Raw genomic sequence first — 18,453 nt, forward strand, 5'->3', positions numbered from 1 at the left:
AAAACTTTGATTAAAGAAAAAAAACGAAGAGATTATATCAATTCAAAACGTCTATTGCCCCCCAATAGACATTCAAAACTTTTTTTTTGTTTTCTTTCCTTCTGCCCCATTACTTAAAAAAACAAAAAAAAAAGTTTTGGGCATCCAGAAAATGCTTGGGCACCCATATCTTTCTTCGCTGGTGCACGTCTTCTTCGCCAGTTGCAGACCTGGACCGTGAGAGTCCAGCGGCAGTATAATGGGCGGAAGGCGAAGTCATGGACGGCGTACGACCGCCCAGATTCATGAGTCATGATCCAGAACTCAGCGTAGGGCAGCCTTGAGACCTTGGATTTGTGGTCGAGAATGCTCCAATCGGAGTTCTTGACGGAGCATAGAAGTCGGACGGGCCTCCGGTTGGGCGACGCTCGACTCCGATGAGGGGCGAGAGAGAGAGTCTTGACGGAGCATCAAAGTCAGAAATGTCCGTTCAATCAAGCGAGGAAAAGCCTCCGTCGGCGTCGAAGTCGTCTGTGATGGTCTGGATATGATTTCGTTCCGGTTTGAGACCCGAGTCCGAGAAGCAAACAGCTCGATCTCAGAAACTGCACAATCCATTAGTGTCGCCGGAGCTAATAGGGACGGCGAGAGAGATAAGAAGAAGTGATTTTGCATAAAGAGAGGGAGGAGAGAGAGAGAGAGAGAGAGAGAGAGAGAGAGAGAGAGAGAGAGAGAGAGAGATGTTGAGTGGCAATGTTGTAGTTTCATAATTAGGCTTAGGGCAAAATGGTCATTTTCTGTTAAATTGTGTAAGTGGGAACAAAAATCTGTTGTTGGGGTAAGTGGGATAATTTTTGCTCATTTTGGTGCTTTGAGTCAAGGACCCTTGAATAAAACCTTTGTGTTCCTTTAAACCCAGATCCCAAAATCCCCAAATCCCCTTCTGCATCCAAATTCAAAGAGGAGAAATTGAAGTTGTGCACCAAACGAATGGGCAAAATCCTAAACAAAAATCGAATGTAAGTTAATTAATATGAAGTAAATGAATTGATCAGTGTATTGACCTATTCTTCATATTAGCCCATATCTTCTAATCACCAACCGAAAGAAACGTCGTTAGCCAACTTTTGGGCAATTAATAATACATGTGCTGATGTGGATTATTTATGGCCTTTGGATCTTGAGTGGACGGTTGTGATTAGAAGTCAAGGAGAAACAAGGCTGGCAAGAGCCAAGGAGAGGATCTGGATCCATTTTACTGAATACTAGAAGGAAAACACACACTATGTGTTTGAACCCAAAATGAGCATTTTGACCTGACAATGCGTGTCTTGGAGAAATTGAGCCATTGAGCCAATATCAGTGGCTCAAGCTATATATTGTCGACAAGTTCAAGATATATTATTTAGAGGCAAAATAAAGTCTACCTGCAACACTATGGAAGATTATGCGAGCTGCAAGAAAAGGAAATGATGGAAGCATGGAAATGAAAAGTCAACTTTAGCACATTTTCCTACTTCGACTAGGAGAAACCGAGCTAAACAAGGAAGGAGGGGCGGCAGACTAACCAAATGAAATCCAAATGAGCTAAAACTGTCCAGATTAATTCTAGACATCCCAAAGATCATTTCTTATGAAGAATGCTAGAGCTAGTTTTGAGTGGAAAGCCTCCAAACAATCAGTCCAATTTTCTACAGAAGCAAAACTGGAAAACTAGACCTGTAAGGAGCCCAGCAGCGTTTCCGGCCCAACCACATGGAATTAAGCTCTGAAATTTCTCCACAATGATCTACACTCATTGTGGATCATTTTATATGAAGAAGTCGAAGGCCCATTCTGATTTCTTGGTGGAGATATAATTGAAGGAATAAAAGAGCAGAAAGTGACTCAAAATCACTCCAAAACTCATCATTTCCACTATCTTCACTTAGTGCTCCACTATCTCACTTAGTGCTCCACTATCTTCACTTAGAGCAACTCCAACAGCTTCTCTATCATTTCTGTATAATAAGGAAGCAAAAGTTAAAACTTTAGCATCTTTTTCTTCTCCAACTCCAACAGATTCCCTATTTTACAACAATCTCCAAAATTTCCTTATTCTTCCTTAAAATTTTAGAGATTGCTGTAAATATAGGGAATTTGGTTTTCTCTTTCCTCACTTTCCTTAAATTGGGAAAGTTATAGGGAATCTGTTGGAGCAAAAGAGACTTTTTTTTCCCTAAAGTTGAGAAAAATTAAAATATGGGGAAGCTGTTGGAGTTGCTCTTAGTGCTCCACTATCTCCAATTAGTACTCCACTATGTCCAATAAGTGCTCCACTATCTCACTTAGTGCTCCACTATCTCCAATTAGTGCTTCACTATCATTTGTTTAAGGTCAACCACTTTGGCATGGTAGCCTATAAATAGAGGTTACAATGAAACAACACAACACAACACACAATTCATCAACAACAATCTCTAAGATTATCCAAGCCTCTCTAGAGCAACCCCTCTCCTTCTCTTACCGGTAGTCACACTCCAGTCCTAGTCTTCTCAGGAGCCAACTGTCAGTGCCACCAAACCCTCCAGCCAAGCTAAAGTCACGCTTTAGCAAGTTCTCCTCACTTCCCAATGGTTCTCGCTCTGCTCGATCTACAACATCGAGTATCGATTGTGATTTTGAAGAAGCTCAGCAAAAGTCCTCGCCACGAGGCACAAAGAATCCCACGACGAGATTGGTGCTCTCCTCGTCCACAATCGCTTGAAAGAAGTCAGGTCAAGGGACACCCCCGACAACCACACCCGAACGGTGGTGGCACGCCCACGCAAGAAAAGAGACTGTTGACCAGCTCAAGAAAAACTGGAGCCAAACACTATGTGCGCATTTAAATTTTTTTAAAAAAAAACATTTTAAAATAATGAAACCATTTTTTAGCAGTTGAATATGGGGAACAGTTGAAGTTAGTGGGTGACAATTTGGGAGAGCAGATGGATAATGCTTATTTTTATTTTTTTATTTATCTTTTTTCCTTTTGTAATTTACAACTTTATCCTTGCGCATTTAAACTTTCTTAAACTTTTTTAATATTTGAGGGTTATTTTAGTAAAAAAATTCTCTTTTGGCTAACAAACCCTCTTTTCTTAATAATAGTATAGATTCAACAACAACAAAAAATAATAACCATAGAAGGACCTTCACTTGCGGCCAAAAATCTGTGGACATAGGTTGTTTCCACACAAAACAAAGGGATAAAAATTGAAGAGCCAAATCAAAGAGCAAACTGAATACAGAATACGAAAATTAACCACAAATTAAGGGGGGTGTATTGTATATGGAATTAGTGGAACTTTTAAAGAAATCTATGGAATTTAAAGTCTAGGTGTATTCAATATAGACTTTTAGCAGTCCATGAAAGTCTTGAGGTATTTAATTAGACTTCATGAATTCTAGGTATTTTTAAAGACTTCATGAATTCCACCAAAATCTAGGGGTATTCAATTAGGACTTTTAAAAATGAATAAAAGTACAGAGGTATTCAAAATATCATTCATACTTATGGAATTAGAAAATCATGAACTTTTTAGTGTTAACTATACATACCAAACTCCAATAATTTTCCAGCCTCCAGACCAAATATTTGAAAAAATCTATCAAAGTTTTCTCTTAAAAAAAAAAAAAAAAAAAATCTATCAAAGTTCTTCTCTCTGCGTGAAGAGGTTGGTCCTTCATCATTTCTCTTTCTTGATTTTTTTGTCTTTTCTCTGATCTTTTATGATATCAACGTTTTTTTGATACCCAACATATTCATTGTAGCTGTTGAATGTGATTTTTTTTTGTTTTTTCAATTGTGATACTTCGAACGACCTTGATAGCAATAGAAATGATTTATGAAACCCTAAAACCCAAATATTGTGGTCTCTACCCCTAAAACCTTGAACAGTGTTGCTATGACATAGGGCTGGGTGTCCGGACCCGAAAGACCGAGGACCCGACCCGAACTGAGGAAAAAAGCCCGATTCGGTTCGGTTTTAGAATAGAAATTTTCGGTTCGGTCTAAAGCCCGACCCGAATTCATGTAATCGGTTTAGTCTCGGGTTTCATATTTTCAGGGCCCGAAAGCCCGAACCGACCCGAATACTGTAGCAGTTGCCACATGTCAGTCCATGATTGGGTGTGATAATAATAAGTTAAATATTATAAAAAAAAATTAAAAAAAAAAACAACCCTAAAGGGCCTTTAGTAAAGGCTAGTCTCCAGTCGACTAACCCTCAGCCTCCCTCTCTTTGCTTGTCGATAGTATCGATACCATCTCAATCTCAGCCCCAAATCTCAGTCTCAACCTCTCTCTCCAGTCTCGATCTCCAGTCTCAACCTCTCTCTCCAGTCTCGATCTCCCTGAGCCTTGATGTCTGCACTCTGCAGTCTACACTTCGCTCCTCGCAGCCTAGATGACCCAAAACCAATATTTCCCAACACAAGCCTCAGATGAATTCTCTTCACGGCCGCTATCTCCCCCTTTTCGAATATTGCAGCATACACAGTTCCCAAACGGCCCTCACCGATGATTCTTCTGCGGTTGAAGCCATCTGTGGCGGCATCAATATCAGTTAAAGGCAATACTCTGGCACAAATCTTAGCTGGGATTAATTTCGGTGAGTAATCCTCTTGGGTTTTTTTTTCTTTTTTTCTTATAAAGTTATGATCTTTCTGGGTTTTTTACGTTTTTTGGTGATAAAGGTTGCAGTAGGATCTGTAATACTTAATTTTAACTGCATATCACATTCAACTTTTGGAAAAAGGTTTCAAAGTTCAGATAGGGATCTTAACCTTAGGGCTAAAGGTTACTATGTAGTATGTACCAACTAAGCATGGATCTCTTGTACTCATTCTGTTGCTTTTCTTTCGAATACAACCTGGTTGCATTTCTGAGTCTTAAAGAAGACTAGTGATAATGATTAATTATTGAAATTGTGGGTTTTCCGATTTCTGATGATGGATGTGTTGATATGCATGCAGATAGCTGTTTGTTCGTTAATTTGAGAAAACAGAAGACAATTTCAATATGGACGACTGGGGTAATACTGCTTTCCTTGAATCTCGTTTTGATTAAGTTTTCCCATTACTTGTTGCTTGAGCTTATTGTACTTTAATGTCTCATGGTTGAAGGGATTGTTGGGTTTTGTATTTACCACCTAAGTTGTTCAAATGAGTTGGGTGTTCGAAGTTGCATTGTATTTGCTTTGGTGAAGTTCCTTAGTTGCTTATTGTGGGATTTTGCCCATTCATGTTATACTTATTACTTCCCCAGTATATACATCCCTTTTCATTCTGAGCCAATGGGATACAATGATTTACAGCAGCTTCATATAGTTTCTGCAATGAAACCAAATTTGCTATGTAATTAGAAAGAGTTAACTGTAATGCTATTTGTGCAGCTTCATATAGTTTTTGCAATTAACAATTCCTTGTTTACTATTTGTGCAGGCCATTGAATGTGTATTTAAAGTTGTCAGAGTCATAGCATTTCATGGCTTCTCCTCAGAATTCATTAATTTCTGCATTTTATTGGTTAAATTCATTACTATTTGGCCTTAATGATATTAATTTCTGCATTTTATTGGTTATTGACTTGTTTCCATCTCTTGTCCTTATTTGTTCTTGCATGTCTTGCATGTTTTTTTTTTTTCCTTCTTTCTTTCCCTTTTTTTCTAGTATGTGGTCACTAGTTAGTTATTTTCAATGAAGTTGGTCTTAGCTTGACCGTAAAGAGGTCAATATAAGATAGGCATTAATCTCACTTCCTGCTTTGGGTCAATGAAAATATGAAAAAGCTCTGCTAGCATATCTGCAGGTTATTCACATCTTGTTGCTTTAAAGATATTGGATTATTGGTTACTGCTTTAATGTTGTGTTCCTGTGTCGGTATCTTTGTGATTTGGTATCTATGTTGTTAATTGTGTATCTTTGTGATTTGGTATTGTGTTGATGTTTGTATGGGAACTTGCATATTTTAGATCATTATACATGTTATTGCTTTACTTTTTAACTTTGTATTTGTAAACTGATCAAGTTTGAAATGTGAATGCACAGAGTTGCAGACTTGCAGATTTGTGCACTTGTCGAGTTGTCATGGAGATCTGGACTTGTGGAGCAGTTTGACTATTTGTGCAAAACTGCAAATTGTGTTTATGTTTCACTTGCAGTTGTACCGTTCGTAATTTGAATTTAAGTTCATTGAGCATTAAGTTGAAATGATTGAAAATTTTGGATTGTTTTCTGTTGGACAATGTATTCTGAATTTCTAGACTCTTGAGTTTGTGTTGTAAACTGTAAACTGTGGCTAAACTTGATTATTGCAAATTGATTACAGTTATGTTAATGAGTTTATTTCACAGCATTATAATTTGATATGCATTCCAGTCTTCCAGGTACCAAAACAGGCAAAACAGGCCAAGCTGAATAGCTGAATGATGAACTAGCATTTTGGGCCCGAAAACCGAACCGGCCCGAATGGGTTCGGTTTCTGTCGGTTTTCAGTTTACAAAAAGACCGAACCGGCCCGATCCGACAGTTTCGGGTTCAGGTTCGGTCTCGGTCTCACTAATTTTCGGGCCCGGCCCGACCCGAGCCCAGCCCTACTATGACTTACTAAATTTTATCTTATTAATTATTCTCATCGATTTGAATTTATATAATGGTTCAAAGAAAGGTTGAACAATTGAATTTCAATTGATTGATTATAGATCAAGACATTGACCAATATTGTTATGATATATGTTAATCGGCGAAAACAAAATTGATGAGAATAATTAACCATAAACATCAAGTGATCTATATTGTATTTTTATGTTGTTGAGAGATTAAGAATGAGAACAAACTAGCTGGACATAGTAACAATCATTCATTTGAGTCAATTTCTATTATAAGATACTTGAGCATTGAAAAAGCAACGAGTTATATATTATCTTGTTTTGTGTTTGGGCTGCATTGGTTTTGTTTTTTGTTTTTATATTTTGTACATGTTAGAAAATCTGTAGAAGTCATTCATAATAAAATATATAGATTTTCATGAATCAATAAAAGTTTGTTGCTAAAATCAATGATTTTAAGAAATCAATAACAGTTTATCAATTTTTTAAAGAGTCTGTGGACTTTTCAAAAAGTCTATCATTTAAAAAAGGGCTAAAGTCTGTTTAGTCCCTGTACTATGCCTCTCTCATCGTTTCAGTCCCTGACATTCCAATTTAATCTGAAAAGTCCCTGAGGTCTCAATTTCCGTCTAATAGGTCATTTCCGCGGGAAATTAGGAATTGGTCTTGGGTGAAATGTCCAATATACCCCTCAGTTATTTTTTTTTTTTCTTTTTAATTTATTTTTTTCCTTTTTTTCTTTTTCCTTTTTAATTTCTTTTTTTTCTTTTTTCTTTTTCCTTTTTAATTTCATTTTTCATTTTTTTTTTTTTTTTTTTTCCTTTTTCCATTTTAATTTCTTTTTTTCTTTTTCCATTTTAATTTCTTTTTTTCTTTTTCCTTTTTAATTTCTTTTTTTTTTCTTTTTCCTTTTATTTTTCTTTTTTTCCTTTTTCCATTTTCTTTTTCTTTTTCTTTTTCCTTTTTAATTTTTTTTTTTTCTTGTTTCTTTTTTCTTTTTCCTTTTTAATTTCTTTTTTTTCTTTTCCCTTTTATTTTTCTTTTTTTCCTTTTTCTATTTTAATTTCTTTTTTCCTTTTTCCTTTTTTTTTCTTTTTTCCTTTTTAATTTCTTTTTTCCTTTTTTTTTTCTTTTTTCTTTTTCCTTTTTAATGACCATCGTATTCTGCTGCATCAATAGCGCCACGTCGGCGAACCAATCTAGATCGACCCGAAACCCCAATTCTTGTTCTCCATGCCAGCGGCCATTTTTCTTTTCCATCACTATTCTTCTTCTTCACTTCTGGTTTTTGTCAACTTGGCCATCAAAAACCACCATTTCAACCAAACCCAAAATCCAAATCACCATTTTGAGCAAGACCCAAAAACCTCAAAGTTTGAAAAAATGGTAGTTTTCAGTGAAAAGTTAAAAAATGGTAATTTTCAGTGAAAATTTTCCAAATTGAGGCTTGATGTGGAGAGAGAAAGTGGGATTTGAGTGGGAGAGAGAGAAGTAGGCTGTGAAAACAAGAGGGGAGTGGTTTAGCGGCGAATTTCCGAGCTGATTGGGAAACAGATGGATTGTGGAGTTTGATCGGAATGGGATTGGTGGGTTGAGGAAGTAGAAAGTAGGCAAAACGAAAAAGAAAAAAGAACTTAAAAAGGAACAAGAAAAAAAGAAGAAATAGCAAAAAAGAAATGAAAAAGGAAAAATAAAAAAGGAAAAAAAGAAATTAAAAAGGAAAAATAAAAGGAAAAAAAGAAATTAAAAAGGAAAAAAATGAAAAAAAAAAAGAAATTAAAAAGGAAAAATGAAAAAAAGGAAAAAAGAAATTAAAAAGGAAAAAGAAAAAAAGGGAAAAAAGAAATTAAAAAGGAAAAAGAAAAAAGAAAAAAAAAAGAAATTAAAATGGAAAAAGGAAAAAAATAAAAATAAAAAAAGGAAAAATGAAATTAAAATGCAAAAAGAAAAAAGAAAAAAAAGAAATTAAAAAGGAAAAAAGGAAAAAAATAAGGGCTAATGATAAAATAGGTCATTTTAAAGTGTCTTATTATAATTCAGAATACATAAATATCCCTATGATAATTAAGGTCAGCTCTTTACAACCTACCACTAGAGTTAAATTTAATTACAAAAACTGCCATTGTCAGCTCTCTCTCTATCCCCTCTGGTTATCCAAGCCCATCTGAGCCCTTATCTGAACCAAAATCGCTCTCTTTCTCTCTCCAATGGCGTCCAGTACGTCTCCGACCTCTGCATTGTCACCGCTGGGGCCACGACGAGTCCAGGCTCAACTTGCCACAGAGGAATGTCTCTCTCTTCCACAAGATCATACCTCCGCTCGCAAGTACTCGCCGGAGACCATTTTGCTCATTGTGTCGAATCTGGTACTTTGCTGAGGTGATAATCCAGCTGATCGTCCATCGGTTCGATTCGCAACCATGCTCGAAGCACATGTAAGGCTCTTTCTGATTTTGGCTCTCTCAATTTTGATGGTAATTTAGCAATGAATTTGACTATCTGTGGTGCTTTGATTGTTGAAATTTGATGAAAGCCCCTTCGGCACTATCCTTGCTTGATTGTTATTGTTTATGTGATATTTCTCAAAAATCTCACTCTTTCGCTTTACGAAGATCAAGTCGGCCTTGTCGATTGGTAAATTTCAATCTCGTATAGCTTAAGCGATTTTGATTTTCGATTCTTACTTGCTCGATTTCTCTAAATGAAATCGAAGTTGAATCTCTCCTTATAATCGAGCTTTGAATTTGATCATTTTGGAGTTGAATATCTGTTTTGTTTTGAATCCGAGATTGAATTCTATGAACTTCATTAAATATGCTTGGAATTTGAAGTTGATTGGTTTGTTGCCTTTTTCTATGAATCCGAGTTTGAAGCTTGAATTCAAAAATGTTAAAATATGTATGTGGTTCTTTCAAACCGTGTGAACGATTGGTTTGTTGCCTTTTTCTATCTATAAGAATATTGTTCCAAAAGCTTTTTCAATGTTTGCCTTTTGGACTTACATTAGCTATTGATCACCAAGTAGGATCATCTAGGCTAGCAGATATTTAAGTAATATGAAGATAAAGAAACCAACTCCTCTCTCACAAAAAATGCCTCATGCAGATCCATTGGCTCTTCGATTCCAATCCCTCCAATATCCCAAATTTAGTAAAGGCTCCGACTCTCTCAATCTCTTCAAAATATTAATCCAAACTCGATCCATTTCTAAGCTTTTTTTTCTTCTAGACTCATTGGCTTTGGCATGAAAACTCATAAATAACGTTTCAAAGTTTCCAGGTTCTTGAACTAATGAACTACTGTTGCTGATTTGAAATTTTTATAATTATGTTATTTGATGTTTCATGCCTTTTTCATAGTTGGAATGTGATATTTAATAGATTATATTGCATTGACATTCTATTGAATTGGCTTTGTGTTTGATCTTATACACCGTAATGCAGTTTTTGTCAAGTGGTTTTGTTGTGATGCTTTTTCATTATGATGGTAACGTTGAGGAGTGGATGCAATTTCAATGGAATGATCTTGTCATTTATGTGTCTGCAGTCAATCAAACAAAATGGTACACAGGACTTATCTTTATGCCTTCATTCATTTCATTTGTATTAGAAGTTGGCTTATTTTAGATGCGTTTCTTAGTGATAGCTTTCTTGATGCCTAGGTGGTTCGCAAAGCGTTTCTTACATCGTGATATAGTTGATCAATATAGTCGCATTCTTCTACGGGATGAGGACCTTGGAGTTGACAATTTCAATCCTCAACGGTACTGTAGCTGCATTTCCTTTTAGCAAAGTTAGGATGCTTGCTTGCATTTGAACTACTGTAAAAGTCTGTTGCTCAAGCTCTAAATTGTTCTTCTTCTACAACACTTCTAGGTATGTGTCCATTGTTCGAAAGGAAGGGCTTGAAATATCACAACCGGCACTTGATTTTTTCAAGACAGAGGTGAACTACATGGAGAAACTTTCAAAAGATGAGGGGATTCAGAAGAAACTCAGCAAGGATATTTTGCAATATAAAGCTCATATAATCAAGATATTTGTGGAACATAGGCACAATTGGATCTCTGCAGATTTAGAGTTTTAGAAATTTGCCTAGGGCTTAGGATGCAAGTCATTGGTGAATTGTAAACTCCAGTTTATTAAATAAATTAGCTTTTTGTATCTTTTTATGATGTCACTGTTATGTTTAGTTTTCCTTAATAAAACATTACTTTTATAGATGTTTTACAGCACATTCTAATTTTTGGCATCTTTTGAATTCAACAAGTCAATGTCACTGACCGTGTCCAAGTTTGATCACAAGTTAGTAGACAAGTCACTAAACATGTCATTGGCAATTGCATATCACTTGCCAAGTTATTGTTATATTCATGTCACTGGTCAGGTCACATTGCATTTCACTGCAATACAAGTCACTGGCCAAGTCACATTGCATCATTGACCATGTCACTGTTATACACTTGTCACTGACCAAGTTACTAGCCAAGTCATGTTGCATTTATTCATAGTAATCTCCTCAAGGGAAATCTTGATGAGGAGATATCCCCTCAAGACCAATATGAGTGAGGAGTAATCTCCTTAAGGAAAATCTAAATGATGAGATATCCCCTCAAGGAAAATTTGGGTGAGGAGTAAAATAATTCCCTAAATGCTAATTTGTGTGAGAAGAAATCCTCTCAAGGCTAATATGGGTGAGGAGTAATCTTCTCAAGGGAAATCTGGGTGAGGAGATATCCCCTTAAAGAAAATTTGGGTGAAGAGTAAAGTAATTCCCTAAAGGCTAATATGTGTGAGAATAAATCCTCTCAAAGCTAATATGGGTGAGGAGATATCCTCTTAAAGAAAATTTGGGTAAGGAGTAAAGTAATTCCCTAAAGACGAATATGTGTGAGAAGAAATCCTCTCAAGGCTACTATGGGTGTGAGGAGAAATCACCTCAAAACTAATATGGGTGAGGAATAATCCTCTCGAGGTGAATCTAGGTGAGTAGAAATCTCCTCGAGAGGAATCTGGGTGAGGAGCAAGAATTGAACCAATGACAAAGTCAGTGACATGATCAGTTACATTTCAATTACTTGGGCAATTACATACATTGTAAGTGACATGGTCAGTTACATGATCAGTTACATACATGGTAAGTTACATGGTCAGTTACATGATCAGTTACATGGTCAAGTCACTGTTAATCTCAAGTCATTGGCCAAGTTATGTCACTGGCCATGTCATAGTCATGAACATGTCACTAATTATGTGAATGGCAATCCCCGGCCAAGTCACTGATAAAGTCACTGGCCAAGTTGCATGTCACTGTAAACTCTTGGCAAAGTCATTGTTAACCTTAAGTCACGGACAAAGTCATTGACCATGTCGCTGTTAATTCTTGGTCAAGTTACTGGTCATGTCAATGGCTATGTCATTGGTCAAGTTACTGACAAAGTCACTGACATGTCACTTACCATGTCATTGTTATACACGTCACTGACCATGTCACTATCGATTCCTGACCAAGTTACTGGTCATGTCACTGACCATGTCAGTAATCATGTAACTCTCAAAATCACTGTCACTTACCAAGTCACTGTTAGTGAGGTCACTGCCCAAGTTATTGGCTATGTCATTGGCCATGTCACTGTCAATCGTTGTCTAAGTCACTGTTAAGCTCAAGTCACCGGCGAAGTCACTGCCCATGTCAATGACAAAGTCAGTGACATGATCAGTTACATGTTCAATTACTTGGTCAGTTACATACATTGTAAGTGACATGGTCAGTTACATGTTCAGTTACATGGAAAGTTACATGATCAGTTACATACATGGTAAGTTATATGGAAAGTTACATGATCAGTTACATGGTCAGTTACATGATCAGTTACATAATCAGTTACATAGTCAGTTACATGATCAATTACATGGTCAAGTCACTGTTAACCTCAAGTCATTTGCAAAGTTGCATGTCACTTACTATGTCACTGTAAACCCTTGGCAAAGTCATTGTTAACCTCAAGTCACGGGCAAAGTCATTGACCATGTCGCTGTTAATTCTTGGTCAGGTTACTGGCCATGTCAATGACTATGTCATTGGTCAAGTTACTGACAAAGTCACTGACATGTCACTTACCATGTCATTGTTATATACGTCACTGACCATGTAACTGTCAATTCCTGACCAAGTTACTGGTCATGCCACTGGCCAAGTTACTGACCATGTCAGTAATCATGTAACTCTCAAAATCACTGTCACTTACCATGTCACTGTTATATCTATGTCACATTAGTTGTGTGAAATGCGTCACTTACCATGTCACTGTTATACACATGTCACTGACCAATTCACTGGCCAGTGAAGTTATTAGTCATCAGACTAATAACTTGTTGTATTGTCTAACCATCAGACTATGAACCTCTTCTAAGAATTTCTCACATAAAGTTGGACAAATACTGTAAGACATATGTTCTAACAACTGCATTACATTCATTGTACGTCAAACAAAAAAGTATATAACCACCAACAAAATTATGGTGTTTTCTCTCTTTATTCCATTTATAAAAATGCACTTGAGATACAAAAGTATTAGTAATACAACATCACTTTATTCCACCTCAAATATGGCAGATTCCACTGTAGACTTATGAGCTTTTGCCTTCTCAAAGTTAATGGTTGCATCTTGCCTGCTTTTCACATCAACACTCTTTAGTTGAAGCATCTCCTTCCAAAGACTGAATGTTTTTATTCTATCTGATTCTCCACATGACTTTTCCCAATCTACGAGTGATTTAAGCACATTCACAAGACACTGGCAAGGTCAAGGAAAAAGAGGTCATCCAGCAACCTGTGCTACCATCAATGAATATATAGCAACAAGAAAGTATATGATGAACTAGCCAATACTGAGAAGGAGTAAATCGTTAAACTTACCAGAAGAGACGAACCCTTTATTGAAGTAGTCTGGGACACAACAGCCATATTGGATCTGCATTTTGCATCCCTTGAGATATTCTGGATAGAGTTGTAACCAAATGAAGAGTCAGAATACCTTGCAGTATTAGATGTACAAGAATACCATATTTGGAAAGTATGAAGAACATCATTGGGAAACAGTAGGTAAATTATACCATCCGCTCAAACAAGTTCAGTGCCTCAAGATCGCAGTCATAGTTCACAAATATGTCAACAAGCATCTGATGATCCTTGCAAACCTTTTCAACCATCCTGCAATCCCGCACCTCATTAGACGACCAGAAAAAGAAATTCAAAATCATAGTGATCACATTAGCCATGTGAAAACTGAGAGTGACATGTTCAAGATACTAGCAATGTGATAACCAGAAAAGGCAATACCTAAGGACACTCATTTTTTTGGTTCATGGGTAAATCCAAGCCATCCAGGGACCGGAAAACTATCAAAGGAAAGAAGATGCATATTTCACCTTGAATAAAAATTGTTGGCGTAAAGAACATAGTATGTCAAGGTAATTTTTGTAACTATTTGTATAGATCATAGACTCACCTTGAGACTTTCTCTGAACCGCAACAAAATTCTAGTTGCATACTGCAGGAAGGAAACTAATGATCAGAGGCAAAAATCTCATAGAATATTCTACCTAAATCCGATAAAGAATATATGTAAACCTGTAATATGATAGGGGACGGCGAAATTGAAGCTAGCAACAAAGCATATGATAGATTGATAGGTATGCTTTCAGTGAATCAATAAAATGGAAGTTCCTAGTAAATGGATGACCAACTCCTTCCAACAAACCCTGAAAGACCAAGTAATAAATCATATTATTCAAAAAACACTGAAAATAAGTGAAAGGAAAGCTCCTTATATAAGTCAATGAATAGGAAGTCTCTTCATGGATTATACATATCTTCCTTTCTGCATCCATAGTCTTAGAAAGAGGAAGCTCATACTTAATAAGTTCAAGAAATTACTTTTAAATAAAACTTTCAAGTTATTTAACAGTATTAGCTACTTTGTATGTAAGCATCTATCCATAAAAGCATGCACTTAAAATCACAAATAATCTTTAATATAACCTGCAGAAGCTCAAGAGATAAAATCCTCGTCTTCAAAGTGACTTCATTGTTATCTTCCTTCATGCCCATCTGCAGACCAAGTTTTGAAATTCATATAGGAGGCTTCAAGTTGCTTAAATAACTCAACAATTAGAAGACAGTGTACAAAAACACAAACCACAGGTTTCAGAAAACCAGTAAAGCATCACATTGAACTATGGTCATACTCTCCAAGTCATTCGATTCCTTCTTTTAAAATAGCGCATCAGTTAGAAGCATTACAAATAAATGTGAAAGACTGGGTTTGTTAGGAATGCAAAAGAGAGATCTCAACGTATAATATCATATCCAAACCTGGTTATCTTTTTGCCATCTTCATGATGAACAGCTTTGTGATTGGCTCCCACATTCATGGCCATTGAGCATTTGTTTGAACTTTATTCCTTCCAAAAGTAGCCTAGGGTTTACATACACTTCACACATTAAGTTCCTGAACTACATACATAAACTGACAGGCATTAATAATCGGCACCCAAACACAAACACAAACCTCATAAGCATTCACGGAAGTTTCCACAGACTGAAGTAAGCTATGTATCCCTTCAGCTCTTTTTGCTTGTTCTCCAGCATAGTATAATCATACTGAAGGTAACTAACCTTCACCAAACCAAAACAAACACAATCAGAAACTGAAAAACAGAGTCAATCTACAATCGCGGTCACTACTTTTTCTCACAAGCATCTCATCAAACACCTTATCTGCACAAAAATCTATGCCTAATTAATTAATTCGGCCTGAAACTCCTACAACCTCCGGCCATATTCTTCATCGGATTGCTTCATCGAAGTGTTCATGATTCAAAACTACTCAAACCAAAGAAAATCGCATGACGCTAAATCATCTAGACAAATTCTTCCAGATCAAACATGTTGCTTCATTTTCCTCTTTCACAGAGAAGTTACCAATAATCATACAAAACACGAAGGAACAACGAGAATAGTAAAAACGAAAACAAAAATTTTCGATGCGATTGAAGAAAGGATAAGAAGCACTCACAAATTACCGATAATGCAAAAACCAAAGCTCTGAATTTTCAGATCACCGCTCGATAATCTACCCCCACTTGCACACCAGCGAGGTCGAGCTTCGGTCGCCGTCCGACTGCAGGAACGAGAACACGTGCTCCAGCACCTCCTCAGGGGAACGACCGCGTGCTCCATTTTCAACATTTTCCAAGTTCGAAATCGATTTCAAATCCAAACAACATCGTCTTGCTCTGGATGCGAAGCGAGGGCAGAGAAACAGAGAAGAAGAAGAAGCATGCCATTGGAGAGAGAGAGAGACAGAGAGAGTTGGGATAAAAAATAGTTCCGATCAAAATCGAACCAAGGTTTTAGGTTTTGATCAGATAATCGTCTTCTATCTTTTGGATTTCTAATCGGAGCTCTATTTGAGATTTCTGATCAAAACGAAGAAGATTTGAGCTATGTGATTCTTCAATATAAAGTTATAAACGTGTATCAGGCTTTAAGGGCTCTCAAAAAAAAAAAAAAAAAAAAAAGCTTTAAGGGTAGAATCGGTATCAAAAAAATGGAAAACTAACCTTTCTTAACATTACCTCATTATTCATAAGGACTAAATTAATATTATTAACAATTTATAATAGACCATTTTATCAAGTGGGAAACTAGGTGATCTTTTTATCATTTCACACTCTAATATAACCTTTTATATCATTTCCCTAAAAAATAAACTAAAAAGGAAAAAAAAGAAAAAAGAAATAACTGAGGGTATATTGGACATTTCACCCAATGCCAATTCCTAATTTCCCGCGGAAAGGACCTATTAGACGGAAATTGAGACATCAGGGACTTTTCAGATTAAATTGGAATGTCAGGGACTGAAACGATGAGAGAGGCATAGTACAGGGACTAAACAGACTTTAGTCCTTTAAAAAAAGTCTGCACAAATCCAAATACAATACACCCCCCTAAGAGGACGTTAAGGAATGAGATGGATTACTTATCCAACAATCCCACGCTCCCGCCCTTAAGAAACTCAATAACATGACTCCCACGAGGAAGGGGGAAGATCTTTGTTTCAACGAAACCTACGGATTTGGCCAGGATATCCAATTCAGCGGTTGTTCGCTCCTTACCACCAGGAAACAAGGTCATCATGATTACGTCATAGTAAAGTATGCGCTTCATTTCTGGGGTCTCCTCAACTAGTTCAGGCATTACAAATGGCTCAACAACTATTACCTTCCCATAATCCGGTATTGCCTCCCAACAGTTTCTCAATATCTTCTTACAGTGTTCATCATCCCAATTATGGAGTACCAACTACAAACATAAACATGCATACGCTAATTATCAGGTAGTACTTTGGATATATTAAATAATTTTCGATCCAGAATTTGAAATATGATCAGTTTTCCATTATATAAAAAGGATGAACAAGCTAGCTAACCATCAACATGATTGACTGCGTCTTTGGTATGAACTCAAACATATCTCCACTTACATGCTCCACACCTATATATAAAAATACACATAATTAATGGTTTTAGCATATAATATGGTTGACGATTAAAATTTTTTAACTTCATAAGTATGTATAAAAGAATATTCTACAGATATCGCGTGCATAATCGTAAATGTAATTATATACATATAACTTTCTGAAATCGGTAAATGAAAAGTACGTGGAGATGCATATGAGTTGATGATCGATGTAATCACTTAAATATGTTGACATACTGACCTTGCAATTTAGGAGCTTTAGATACAACACTTGGCAAATTGAAGTTGATTCCCTGGATGTGAGGATACATAGACACTATCTTGGCAATCGCAGTTCCATCACCACCTCCTACATCCATCAGCTCCTTCACCTCTTCGAAACCTTTGTAAACCTCAAACACCTTATGATCAAAATATAGGTAAGAATTTACTTCCATCACCTTGTCAAACAATTGGCACAGCTCAGGCTTATTAGACATGTAGTCATAAAAACTCTCTCCATGGGCTTTGAGAAATGGAGAACTCTCCGGTTCAAGCACCTTGTACTTGAGCATAGAGAAGCTCTTTGCAACGAGCATTTCGGAGCCCAACACAACGACCGGAGCAAAAGAAACTCCATCTTCATTCAGGACTAGGCAAAGTGCTTCCTTTGTTAGCCCATAACTTGTTTCTTGCTTTGTCTTATCAGTAGGGTTTGGTCTTACAGATGTGGATAAAAGAGAATGAACACTCAAAAGTTTGAGCATTCGCTCCAGATTCTCTCCTGCTAAAGTTGGATTTGGGTTGGGGATTTGTGAAACAATTTCTTTTGATGTCAGATGAGCTCCGGGACCTGATTTGGCAATGATGTTGAACACATTGAGCTCAACTGCAGCTCTCAGAGTCATTTGAATGGTGATGGAATTTGCCAAACCCCAAGCTGAAGTATGATTTTCTAAACTTCCATGACTTTCCATGTTATTTTTCTTCTCTGGTTGTTCTAGCTAATCTTAATTTGGCTTTGTGATACAGGGGTTCAATGCCTAACCATATATAAGCCCAACCACCTTGTCATGAATTGACTTTCTTGATTCCTGTTTATCTAGTCCATCTATGTCACCCTCGTGGGGAGGCATTGTGTTTTTTTTTTTTTTTAATTATCCAAAAAACTCCTTAATTTGACTATTCATAAACTTTAAAAATAAAAAAAAACTTTCTAAACTATAATGTGGTTAAATAAAACAGCAAGCTAGCTGGTGCTAGTTGTGCAAAAATAATAATAATCTGAAACTGAACTACTTATATACGGAATATG

The 18,453-nt window shown here is 36.5% G+C and overlaps 3 protein-coding genes across 4 annotated transcripts; 1 reads left to right on the forward strand and 2 right to left on the reverse strand.

Moving 5' to 3' along the window:
- The first annotated feature begins 8,842 nt into the window (after positions 1 to 8,842).
- On the forward strand, positions 8,843 to 10,834 carry LOC133729012 (uncharacterized). Of its 2 annotated transcripts, none has more exons than XM_062156481.1 (4): positions 8,843 to 9,046; positions 10,055 to 10,173; positions 10,273 to 10,374; positions 10,487 to 10,834. In XM_062156481.1, the coding sequence occupies exons 1-4, from the start codon at positions 9,032 to 9,034 to the stop codon at positions 10,695 to 10,697; spliced, it is 447 nt and encodes a 148-aa protein (XP_062012465.1). In that variant the 5' UTR covers positions 8,843 to 9,031; the 3' UTR covers positions 10,698 to 10,834. The 2 variants fall into 2 exon arrangements, with proteins under 2 accessions (XP_062012465.1, XP_062012466.1); XM_062156482.1 differs by lacking the exon at positions 8,843 to 9,046 and adding an exon at positions 9,558 to 9,890.
- Positions 10,835 to 13,051: 2,217 nt separating this feature from the next.
- Positions 13,052 to 16,112, reverse strand: LOC133727850 (brefeldin A-inhibited guanine nucleotide-exchange protein 5-like). The gene is made up of 8 exons (XM_062155247.1): positions 15,691 to 16,112; positions 15,184 to 15,290; positions 14,655 to 15,090; positions 14,244 to 14,374; positions 14,122 to 14,163; positions 13,727 to 13,823; positions 13,530 to 13,610; positions 13,052 to 13,407 (listed from the first exon to the last, which is right to left on the reverse strand). The coding sequence occupies exons 5-8, from the start codon at positions 14,160 to 14,162 to the stop codon at positions 13,204 to 13,206; spliced, it is 423 nt and encodes a 140-aa protein (XP_062011231.1). The 5' UTR covers position 14,163; positions 14,244 to 14,374; positions 14,655 to 15,090; positions 15,184 to 15,290; positions 15,691 to 16,112; the 3' UTR covers positions 13,052 to 13,203.
- A 229-nt stretch (positions 16,113 to 16,341) lies between these two features.
- On the reverse strand, positions 16,342 to 18,185 carry LOC133727992 ((S)-scoulerine 9-O-methyltransferase-like). Its single transcript, XM_062155415.1, has 3 exons — positions 17,401 to 18,185; positions 17,107 to 17,171; positions 16,342 to 16,979 (listed from the first exon to the last, which is right to left on the reverse strand). The coding sequence occupies exons 1-3, from the start codon at positions 18,113 to 18,115 to the stop codon at positions 16,653 to 16,655; spliced, it is 1,107 nt and encodes a 368-aa protein (XP_062011399.1). The 5' UTR covers positions 18,116 to 18,185; the 3' UTR covers positions 16,342 to 16,652.
- Positions 18,186 to 18,453: the final 268 nt, after the last annotated feature.

Source organism: Rosa rugosa, chromosome 2 (assembly GCF_958449725.1).
Source record: "Rosa rugosa chromosome 2, drRosRugo1.1, whole genome shotgun sequence".
Lineage (NCBI taxonomy): Eukaryota > Viridiplantae > Streptophyta > Magnoliopsida > Rosales > Rosaceae > Rosa > Rosa rugosa.